This window comes from Schizosaccharomyces cryophilus (genome assembly GCF_000004155.1).
Source record: "Schizosaccharomyces cryophilus OY26 unplaced genomic scaffold supercont4.2, whole genome shotgun sequence".
Classification (NCBI taxonomy): domain Eukaryota; kingdom Fungi; phylum Ascomycota; class Schizosaccharomycetes; order Schizosaccharomycetales; family Schizosaccharomycetaceae; genus Schizosaccharomyces; species Schizosaccharomyces cryophilus.
The window spans coordinates 187097-198812 of NW_013185625.1; the positions used below are offsets into that span (position 1 = coordinate 187097).

At 33.9% G+C, this 11716-nt stretch overlaps 4 protein-coding genes and 1 non-coding gene across 5 annotated transcripts in view; 3 read left to right on the forward strand and 2 right to left on the reverse strand.

Moving 5' to 3' along the window:
- Positions 1–2527: 2527 nt before the first annotated feature.
- On the reverse strand, positions 2528–2642 carry SPOG_16176. Its single transcript, XR_001203076.1, has one exon. It is a non-coding gene; the product is annotated as a 5S ribosomal RNA (ribosomal RNA).
- A 249-nt stretch (positions 2643–2891) lies between these two features.
- SPOG_01625 (uncharacterized protein) lies at positions 2892–4716 on the forward strand. Its single transcript, XM_013166728.1, has one exon. The coding sequence runs from the start codon at positions 3315–3317 to the stop codon at positions 4542–4544; it is 1230 nt and encodes a 409-aa protein (XP_013022182.1). The 5' UTR covers positions 2892–3314; the 3' UTR covers positions 4545–4716.
- A 1677-nt stretch (positions 4717–6393) lies between these two features.
- On the forward strand, positions 6394–7261 carry SPOG_01626 (uncharacterized protein). Its single transcript, XM_013166729.1, has one exon. The coding sequence runs from the start codon at positions 6649–6651 to the stop codon at positions 6889–6891; it is 243 nt and encodes an 80-aa protein (XP_013022183.1). The 5' UTR covers positions 6394–6648; the 3' UTR covers positions 6892–7261.
- Positions 7262–8748: 1487 nt separating this feature from the next.
- Positions 8749–9361, reverse strand: SPOG_01627 (uncharacterized protein). Its single transcript, XM_013166730.1, has one exon. The coding sequence runs from the start codon at positions 9293–9295 to the stop codon at positions 8951–8953; it is 345 nt and encodes a 114-aa protein (XP_013022184.1). The 5' UTR covers positions 9296–9361; the 3' UTR covers positions 8749–8950.
- A 1029-nt stretch (positions 9362–10390) lies between these two features.
- The window catches only part of SPOG_05741 (uncharacterized protein), a gene marked incomplete at its 3' end in the record, with an annotated part of 2662 nt that continues 1336 nt past the window's right edge, over positions 10391–11716 (forward strand). Inside the window, exon 1 of the mRNA XM_013167503.1 lies at positions 10391–11630. The remainder of the gene's footprint in view (positions 11631–11716) is intronic.

Sequence of the window (11716 nt, forward strand, 5' to 3'; positions counted from 1 at the left end):
ACAAAAAAAAAGAAAGAAAGAAGGGTCTTCCGGTAAGAAAATGGAAAAGTAAATAAAATGCAGAATGGAATTAGAACCTTATAATATGGTTATTGACTTGACAATGCTTATAAATTGTTATACATAAGCTACTTAGTTATTCCCAGACCTTAGTATATATAGCAATATGAAAGTATATTTATCTACTGATAATAAATAAGGTGAAAAAAAAGGTACAATGAAAAAGAAAAAAATGGCTTGGTTTGTTCATAAGAAATATATTTTTAAAGTTGCACAATTTTAGACTCCAATTGTGTGAGCATTGGATATCTCTGTGATGGTTACATCAGTCGAAGAGATCTCAGATATGAAATAAAGGAAGCATTAGGTTCGCTTTGTCCTATATGAAATCGAAAATCAAAAGGTTCCTAACAATAAAGTTTGCAAATGATAATTCTACAGTTACTAGGATTGCAGTAACTATTTCCTAGTATTGCTATAATACGCAAGAATGAAGACGGCAGCAAAGTAACTTTCGGCTTCTGGTATCGATAGTTTAGGAAAATTAATACAATCGTCCTTTATTATTCCTTTTACCAGATGACATTATTCGTTAGGGTCTTACTTAGTCAGAGCAATTTTACCATAATGATCCCCATTTGCGAATATCTAGATGATATTTCATATGCATCACACAAAAATACACTAAAACGCACTAAAGAGAGTATTGATAATTACGGTGTTAATAGTAGTATAGTGTAATCAAAGAAAAGTATCGTGGATTAATATACGTCCATGAAGAAGCCGTATATAGATATATGGGAGTTGACTGCAAAGACTAGAGTGTTGTAGTAATAGATTATAGGCAGTTTTAAAGTACATTATATTACTAATCTAGGATTTCATATAAACTAATAATGAAATCCAGCTTAATAAGTATACCTTTCTTCTCTTATCAGTGGCAGCTCAAAATGGTTACTATTTTACACTCTATGTCAACTCGAATACAGATTCCTAAAGAAAAAGAAAGGGATAACCTTAGAAACTTAAACAATCATTGATAATTAGATCTGCAAAATCATTAAATTAAATGTAGTCCTTTGATGCAAAACCCAACATCATTAGAGAGTACCCAAAAGGACAACTTTCGATATAATCATACGGAATAAAAGTTTATTTGACTATCTTTTGCTAATTATTCATTGAAATCTCTTTTTTAACATTAATTGAGGATGTCGGAAAAGGAGCTGAAATTGGATTCAAGCGATCCTCCTACTTACAACCATGCTAATGTTTAAAATTTTGATCTCGAATAGGGACTTTCTTTGTATACACCAAAATACATAAAAATAATCTCCAATTCAACTTCCGCCAAAGGAGAAGAAGAAGTATAAAACGATAATAACTGAATCCGACGACTTCGATGCTTTCTTTACCGAATATAGGAAGACGACAGATCATTTTCATAAAAGAATGTTTTGTATTTCAACATTAGTTTTATCATCTATTTGTATATTAGCAGTCACCTAATTTTTCGAATTTTTTTCTTAGCTAAAATATATTGAAAAAGGATACGATCTGACCCTTTTACCTTCAGGTACTTTGCTTGTGATGTGGGCAATGTTCTTTGCTTTGTTCCGTTGTAAGTGAAGCATTTTTGCTAATCGAAAACGTTACTAAAATGTGTCTTACTAATAAAACCTAGTATAAAATTGGTGTATCATTATGATAGTACGGAATGTCACTAAAGTTATAATCTTTATCGTGATTAGTCTTGGGGTTGGCTTCGAAATAATTTTCAAAGGTCTTGGACGGCTCGTTGGTACCACCTATTGTGGATTTTATAATATTTTTATTCATTGCGTGGATTTGAGATCAAATGCTTAACTAAAAGCAGCAGTTCGCCTACACTTTCGAGATATTGACAAAGAGATGATGTACTATCTCCTCCGCTGGAATAGAGCTGCAGTGCAATCCTACCACTCAAACTTAATGCCAATTTGTTTAACTTTCTTTCATCATGAGCTTTAACTCTTCCTATCGAGAGTTAAATAAGTGAAAAAAGAGAACATTACAAGCGGTCTATTTCGACCGAATATTTATTTTTGTGCCTTTATTGAGCATTTTTATACTTTATATATTAGCTGAAATGGCTACAACATGAACCTTCGGTGTTGGAAATTCACGGAAAACATTGGACAAGGCATGCTTGCGTTTTCCGCCGGTTGAGAGGCGATGAATGGGTTAATTTAAATGTAATGACATAACTAGAACGAACAGTAAAACTGAGAATCGTTGGTATCACTTTAGATTCATATACAAGGCTACTGTAATAATAATTGCATTTGGATATGATGAATTAGTCTTTAATAGCATAAGGTGACTAATGAATTTACTTTCAAAATAGACCTTTTTTGTGTATTGTCACCTGGCAAGTAACCGATCTGCAGCAAGTATACAACAGTTCGATCTCTTCCAAGACAATTGCAAAAGTAAAATAAAAGATAAATCCAATAACTTTTAGAAAGTAGAAAAAGTAAAGAAAGAAAGCCTACAGCACCCCGGATTCCCATGTTGTCTCCAACCATAGTACTAACGAGGCCCTCAGACGCTTAACTGCAGTGATCGGACGGGAACTGGTGTTTTCGCCTAGGTATGGCCGTAGACAGTTGTCTAGTCCTTTCGGAGCACTTAACTTCGATGACAATCACGTTTGTGCAGTTTGATTTTTTTTTGAAAAACGCAGTTCTCTAATTTGCATACTCGCCTTGGCACTGCTTTTCACTTTCGAAGGGCACGGGTTGCTTATGATCCTATGTCTTTAGAACATAATAATTTAATTATAATTATAATTGTAGTTAGAAATATAAAAAATAATGATAACGCAACTGAGAGAACACCTTATTTCCCATCTTGTATTCAAGCTTTTCCGGTACAATTTTAACCGGTAATGGGAACTTGTCGTTTCTTCCAAATCCTCCTGTCGTCTCAAATGCTAGCGATTCCTTTTCCGTAGACTGTAGCTGTATCTCTACTAAATCTATTTACTAGCACTAGCACTAGCTCTAGCACTAGCACAACACTAGCTCTCTCATCATGACCAACTGCTTTCTGTACATTTGCTTAATTATGGATTGATTTCGTTAGGTTCTTCATAAGACAAAAAAAGAGAAAAAAAATTCAACAACTAGATTCTTACAGTCTCTGTGTCTTGGTCACTCTCGTTACATAAATTTAATTACGTTCGAGGCCCCGCACGTAGATAGCTGTCTGTCGTACTTCTCTAATTTCTCTTTCTTCTACCAACTACCAAACATAACCTATTCATATTGCAAATGGGTCTTATGCGAGGTAAAAGCTGGCTGTTATGGCTGCTTTCTTTCTCTTATTTCTTACAAATATACAGTTATTCATCCAATCCTTATATAATTGACGATGAAGCGTTCCAAGTGACTTTAAGTTGTAAAAACGTAAAAGCGAAAAGAGACTCGCTGCATGTCAATATTTTTAGCTGGTGTAAATATGGTGGACCAACGGCGGTGACCCATTTTAATGCAAAGGATTGGGAATGTGCTTTGGGTTCCTTAATCGAGAGGGAACCTCTTTCTGCTTTTTTTTCACAGCTCCAGGTAAATCAACTTAAAACTTCTATTCATATTCCTCCGGAGAAACGAGAAGTGTGGACAGGTCCACTTGAGTGCAACAAAACTTCGGTGATGAACGGTATAATTTCGTTAAATAATTCTATATATAAAGATTTTAAGATAAATGAGTCTGGTGTTTATTGTATTGCTACAAGGCCATTGACAAGCTTGGGTTCGCGTGCTCTTACTAATCATGATTATTATTATTATTTCACTGGAGATCCCGGGTATGAACCGCATCCAGACTATTTTCCAATAATTGTTACATTAATTACAGTTTTCTTATTAACTCCAGCTTGTTTTTGGATCTACGCACTGCTGTCCCAACCAGCAAAAGTACTGCCTATTCAATATGGGTTATTAATCCATGTTGTAAACATAGCGATTGGTATCACTATAAATATATGTGATGATGAGATCTATCTTTATTTTAAATACCCTGTTGAAGTTTTTGTTCGTCGTTTACTCCTTTTCCTTGCCTCTTTTGGTATCGGAGTCTGGCGGCCTGTTGAGCCTAAACTCGTTTTAAGGGTTGTCGCTGGGTTGTCTTTTTTACTTTTCTTTCAAATTGTTTCTACATTGATTGATTTTGAGCCTATCTATTTAATTGATGAATGGTTAAATAACTTCGCTACCAACATTATTTGGTTGTCTTCAATTTATATGCTTTTTAAAGAACGAGATCATTTCAACTCTAAATCTGAACGCTCTGCGAAGGTTTGTAAGCATTCTCTAATTTACTGCGTCGCTGTTTTTACTCTTTTTCCTTTAACAAGAGACGCCTTTGAGGCAATCTCGTTTGAGGCAGACGATATTATATATTGGGTTATTCGTTATTTTATTGAAATCGTTATTCCTTGCTATATATGGTATCCCTCCCAAAATGAGCAGATTGCTTACAAAGAAAGTGTGGAACTTTAAAGACCAAATCAGCTATCTTTTGCTAATTTCATGCATACTTAATAATACGTCTACGGGAAAGCTTCCATAATTGCTAATTATAATATGCATTCGTTTTTTATTTCTTTTATTTCACGAATGATCTCATATTTCATATAATTTAATATTATTATATTCATTTGTTTGATTTCTGTTGATGACTAGTTCAGAATAGCAAGACGGGGCTGCACTAGCAATGAAAAGTGTGCAGTACATATACCATTATAATCCTTTGGAATACCATCTACTAGAGGAATCCAGGAAGCCACATTACTAACAACTTTTGCTTGATTCAAACTATTTTTGGTGCTTTCTTTGAGATCCCACGCCCCTGCAGTGATCGGACGGAATCTAGTGTTTTCGCCTAGGTGTGGCCGTAGACAAATGTCTGCTTAGTTTAAACCTTTTATTAGAATACTTATTTATATCCAATGCTGCTTAATATTTGGATTAAGTAATCTTACATTGAAAGAAAAATTTATAAATGTGTCGTTATCCACGATACACCTTTTCAATACTCACCTACTATGGTCAGTGTCCACGTTCAGCGATTGTGAATACTAGTTAATAAAGCATAGGCTTTTATTACATCTTTAGCGCTATATGAAGTAAATAAACAACAAGAAAATAAAATTACAAAATATGAAACCGGAATCGAAAGTTGAGATCCTAGAACAAAAATACTAGTATGTAGGTCATGTCGACTGTATCCGTAAAGTCTCATATTATCTGATCATAGTCAAAAGTTTCATCTTGGAGGATTCAACGATTCCGGCTGAGCTAAGTAAAGTCACCTTTCAGATACTTACATTTAGTTTACCAGGTACCCAGGATATGCTACTATCTGTAAATACAGTACAAGAGAGACCAAAACAAGTATACAACGTAACATATTCCTCCTTTCTTCCAGTAAATATACAATTTCAAACCATTGAACTGTCTATTGTGTCGACTTTACCTTTTGTTAATCGTAACACTTAACACGATTTTTTTCTTAATTCACTGTATCTCATATGTATATGTAGGTTTACTTAGAAAAGAATTTGTTTTAATTTCGTTATAGCTACGACCTCAGAATATATATATAAAAGTATTTACATCTGAATGATTCACTCCCATTCGTAATGACCAATTACAATAGTTATGGGTAGAAATAGAAAAAAAAAGAAAGAAACCTTTGTTTTAATCATGAAGCACCACCAAATCACGAAAAGTTTTGGCATTATTAGATCACCAAAGAAGGGATATGCAACGTGAAGTCCAATGCTATTATTTTTTTATCCAGGTAAATAAGACGAAAAGAGAAAAAAAAAGAAATATTTCATCATCCCATCATGATCCTGACTGCCATCATATTCATGGGCATCTCTCTTCCTAGGCTTCTGCTCAGAGGGGACAAGCATCCTAATTCAGTGTTCATCATCTCGATTCTGTTGCGTTAATGATTATTAGCTATAAGCATGGAATGAATTACAACACTTGAAGCTTTGCTGTTTTCACCACCTTCACAGATAAACAAAACGAGCAATAACAATAGAGAGATTCAAAATGAACAAGTGTAGAATGAGATTAAATCACGCTATGTGTAGATTTTATCAAATCAATATACTTTCTGCCACTTTCAAAGGCTCATATTTTCTCACAAGAATCTGATCACCTAAGCTAAGCAATTTTTTTCTTATCAAATGGCTAAGTTATTAGTTAACTCGGTTTGGCAACCAGGGGTAGTAGCGAACACTTGTTTGTTATGACATCTACCAAGCTCCAATCCCATCAGCCTTTCCACATTGTCTACATCATTATTACGTTATGAATAGTTGGCTGGTTGTAGACAAAACTTATCTGATCAAATCATTGTTTACTAGTAACCTGAATTGTAAGCCTCCTGATGAATTATCGGAAGCTGGTGAATGTAAAAGGTGTGGCTGATCGGGGTCCTTATTTTCTATAAAAGATCCAAGGTATCCTTGACTTTTTCTTCATCTCGTCGATTCCAAAAGATCCTTTATTCACTTTTGGGATACTTAATTTTTTGAATTTTAAATTTCTCTTTCAAATTAAAGCTTTCTTTCCAGATTCAACAAAAATGCGTACATTTTTGGTTAGTCTTCTCTTAATTCCCCTGTTGGGAATCTCTTCTGCCTATCCTTACGGCAATGCAGCTGAAAGAAACGCTACCAATTTTAGTTCTGCTTACCAAGGAGCTAATACTACATCGGCTTTAACTATCACGAATAGCACGAATAGCGCTCAAATTGAAGGAAAGCCTGCTAACGCTACCTTCAAAAGAGATTGCTGGAGAAGCTCACAAGGAACCTGTCTAGCATAAAAATGCAATCACCCCCAGTACACTGTCGGCCAGTTTATAATAAAACATATGATTATAAGCATAGATTCTTCAAGGTCAGTCCAAAAAGACCACTTCTCTAATATCTTTTCTTTCTTTTTATGGTGATTATTTTTATTCGAGTTTTGCTGTTGCGCTTCCTTTCGCTTTGGGAATGGAAACTTGGATGTTTCGTTTTATGGCAGTCTACTATCTTTTTACGTCTAAATTAATATTTGATAACTTTATTTTTTCTTTTAATTGAAATTTCTGAAAGATACTTTTTGAATATTAAATCTTATATGAAGTTAATTGACTGAAGAAATTCTGAGTATTAACGTGTAGATAATCCACTAAATAACACAGAATAGCGTTAGACTAGCCCGTTTTAGCCATATAACAACTTTGCGATACATGCTTTTGATTTCGTAAAATGTGCTGGACTATTATGAATAATCCGGCAATGAGAGTGTTTCGACTAGCAATAAGATTTCAATAAAGCATTCATTCTTGATGCTTTCATTAAATTTTTTTGAGTTTATTTTCTATAGAATTATCTCATTTATTTGCTTTGTTTTGACACTTTAAATCTTTTTGGAATCTACATACAACATTTCCGTTGCTGTCTGTCATGATAGGGTATGCTAATTGTCGTAGGGACAAAAAGGTTATGGCTTATATGAATATAAGTAAAGCTGAACTATTTAAGTACGATTGTAGTGGTGTTTATCGAACTGGACTGAATAGTATTACATATCTCTATTCAAGCAGCAAATTTCCGTAATGTTACACATGTCAACTGAAATAAAAGATTTACTGTTGGGCAGCCATTTTATTTAGTTTCCTTCAATGCTTACTTCTTAAAGGCTCGCTCGCAATAAACAGCATATAAATTGTAGATGTTATTACGCGTATTGTTTCCATAATTTCTGTCGCCTTAAACCTTTTAAGGATTAGAATATTCGCTAAGAGGTTTCGCATACTATTAAAAACTATAATTAGTTCTTCCAAATGGACTTTTGTTTATAACAGCTTTTCCTAGTGGAAAAGCTATAAATTACAAGCCAGAAAAAAAAAAAAAAAAAAAAAAAAAAAAGGGTCAACAGGGCATTTATGATATGAAAGGCTGTTGCAAGTCGCTTATATTGTTGAACTATACTTTCAAGGGTTGAAAGGTAAACAATAGAAAGACCCAGGTACTTTGGGACAAATTCTGATTTCTTTCTTTTATGTAATAAGAAGGAGAAGATTAATCAAAGAAGTCAATATTGTGATATTTATGGCTTGGACGGATTACAAGTACAAAAAGACAAAACTTCAAAAAGAACACTACTTGATGCTAAATAGAATCATGAAACGTAGTCAACCTATTTATAGACAAACACTGGTCACATAATATGTAAACAAACACTTGGTAAAACACGTTATCGTAAATGAAGTTTATTAATAATAAATCATCTTCTTTTATTATATTTGCTTTCTTGATCTTGTTTTTAGACGGTATAATCTTTCTTAATTGTGAACCCGTTATAGACAAAAAAATCAGCAAACTTCATGCAAAACGCCCATCACCCATTAGTACTGAGTTTGAAGTAAGATTCATATTTACTGTTGTACAACTCGCTTATTTGTTGTATTCTTTTTTTGTTGAGGAGAAACCGGTAAATGGAAATGGTTTCAATTTTCTTCGTGTATTTGTTTTCAAATCTGAAATTCGGTTAGTGTACATTTTACTACTGCAGTGAATCATGGACTTTGGCAATGGTACATTATTTTGTATCTTGCAAGCTGTACATGCAAGTAGAACTTATCTGTAACTTTTTTTAAAAAAAGAAAAAATTGTATTCGCCTTAAGCATTAGTTTAGCCGAAATATGAAAAGTCCCTATGATTTGGTATGAGGGATCTATCATAGAAGCTAAATTTCAAATGTGATGCCGCTTTGTATAGTTTTCTCAAAGATTATGACATGGTAGCCCACGTGTTTGTAGGAAACGATTTGACCAAATACTGGTGACTGCCAGTGATTTCCAAGCCGATTTCCTATGTTAGCTGACATCCCATCATGAAAATTTATTCAGGATCTCGTCCATAATGGATAATAACATGGATACATCATCGTTGCTTTTCAAGAGATACCACTTCAAATCAAAAACCCTATCAAACTCTTCTAGATTCAGATGGTCTGTTATATCTTCCTTAAACACGGTAACCCAATCGTAATTTTCTTTTTTCAACTGAAACCAACTTTCATACACATGTCTAACAAGTTCACCTATTCGGTTCTGTTGGTACAACTGATGCGCTTCAGCAAAATACCAGTTTATCGTTGGGTCCTGATGATAATGTGGAACCGCAGCTATCCAAATCACCGCTGGAGCATCACTTATTCCGGAATCAAAAGTCATTATTAGGAAAAATCCGTTAAAAAATAGCGAATGACCTATATGTCGTCTTTCACAGAATAAAGCGGTAATCTGGGCAAATTATCTACTGTGTATTATTGTCATGTCACGATAGGTGTCTTGTTTGTATTATATATATTACGATACACTATCATAAGAGCATATTGCTAAATATTAGCAAATGTAATAAGACTAAAGGATGAGATATTACAAATGGTAAACAAAACAAAGAAAATACGATTTTAACAAATCGGAAAGCTTTTCGGGACGGAAGTCTTATATACAAAGAAAGTTTGTTATACAAAGTAATAGATTACGTTAGTTGTTTCAGCGAAGATATATAAACTATGAATTCACAGTCGAATTCTTCAGATTGGAAGATTCTACTGGTCCGGCTAAATAAGATCGTATTCCTACTTTCAATTTAGTTAACCAGATCCCTGGACATTACTAGCAACTAGATACGCATTATAACTAAGTCCAATTAACGTATACAATTCTACAATCGTAGATATTAATTCCACTTGATTTTTATTCTCATAAACCCCGAGAATTTTTAACGTGACAATTTTGGTTACGGTTAATTTTGTAATATATGATTTACTCTTCCGCTACTTAGAACTTGGAGGTCTTTGTTTTTAAACCAGGATAGAAATAAAAATGAAAATGAAAATGAAAATACAATCTGTATGCGGAGACTACATACTACATACTACAAAAAAAAAAAAAATGCATGCCACAGATTTCAAAAGTGTCATGAAGATTGAAAGTATATCGGTTTTGAGAAGTTGAGTTTTCTACTATAAACATTGACAGTAAAGAAAAGTATTTTAGAAAACTAATTCATTTGGCAGCCAATTAGAAATTTATCAAATGGAAGCGTTTTTGTTTATGCGTATTTTGTTCCTATAAACAACTTTCGTTTATCTTACATCCTACTAAGCCTGTTGTTTTGCTAGCAATAATTGAATTCCAAAACCGAATTGTTTATTAACCCGCGGCAAACCTCCTATCATTATGAAAAAGCCCATCGTTACAATACTGTAATCTAACAATGAGTTTTGAAAAAATAAAACCACATGTTACAAACGAACCACAAAAGAATAGTAATAGTAAATGCTTTCAAATTTAGTTGTTCTCTTGAGTGTTGATGAAGAGTGACTTGTATAATGTGGGGACTCATATCTCTGTATCTTTGACTCTAGGCGGATTGCTGGCTAACTTCCACACCAAATAAGCGATAGTCTTATATAGCGTGCTTATTCATAATTAACGTAGTCGAAGCATATAAATGCGAAAATTGAACAAAAATCGACTGCTGCGACCTAACAAACGGTGCTGTTTGGCACAGAAAGTTATATATGGAATTCGCTGACGGTATTGGCTAATTAAGGCTTTAAAATAAAGAAAAAACCGACCCGAAAAGAAAGGGAATATATCTGGATTAAAAACTTTCTTGTATCCAGTTTTTTTTTTTTTGTTCGACTACGGTTTTTTCTTATATATATATATATTTACATTCTTTCATTCTTCGATAATGAATTCTAGGAAGTTAAATGATCAAGAAAGAGAAACAACACCTCCTCTTTCTGAAAAATTTCGTCTGTTAGATTCGAGTCTCAACTCGCAAACCTCCCTTCAGACAACTACTAATTCAATAACCGTACTTAATACCGAAACCAAAGATATTGATGTGTAGCCCTATACTCCTGATACTCGTGTAACACCAAACTTGATTTGGATAGAGGTTTCTCTATTTTTGAACAATTTCCTCGTTGGTCTTCATACGCAGCTTACGCTTTTCGATTATACTACGACTGGTGAAGTATCTCAGACTCCAAATAACCTGTCGTATCTTTCCTATTTCGTTACTAATACTACATTTCAGCCTTCATACGGATCGTTTTCAGACAATTTCGGAAGGCGAGCATGTTTTATTGACGGCATCCGCACTGTTCTGTCTTGGTTGTCTATGGAGCCACTTTGCTAATAGGTTCATTTCTTAATATTTGCAAACACCATTACCGGAATTGGAGGAGGAGGATTGATCACGCTGACGAAGATTAGTAACTCGGATATCATTCCGGCAAGAAGGCGAACATTATACTTAAGACTATTTTTTTCGGATATGTTGGTTTTATTTAGCCTCTTTTGTTGCAAACTTTTTGAAGGTTTTAGTTTGAGATTCTGTTTTCTCATGCAAGTTCCTTTCTCATTGTTAAGTATTGCCGTGTGGTACTTTTTCTGTAAAAAATCAAGCCAATTTCACAAAACCTCACCATTATCGAAATCTTTTGAAAAGTGTTGATATAATAGGAGGATTACTCTGGGTTTCTTGGTTGACAGCGTTGTTAATGGTTTCAACTTTTGCTAGTACAAAAACCATTCAGACATTTGGACTCTTTCTATGTTTATTAGTATTAG

What these genes read in the sequence shown, in the direction of transcription:
- SPOG_01625 (XM_013166728.1), top strand. Translation starts at nt 3,315, where the DNA reads ATGGGTCTTATGCGAGGTAAAAGCTGGCTGTTATGGCTGCTTTCTTTC.
- SPOG_01626 (XM_013166729.1), top strand. Translation starts at nt 6,649, where the DNA reads ATGCGTACATTTTTGGTTAGTCTTCTCTTAATTCCCCTGTTGGGAATC.
- SPOG_01627 (XM_013166730.1), bottom strand. Translation starts at nt 9,295, where the DNA reads ATGACTTTTGATTCCGGAATAAGTGATGCTCCAGCGGTGATTTGGATA.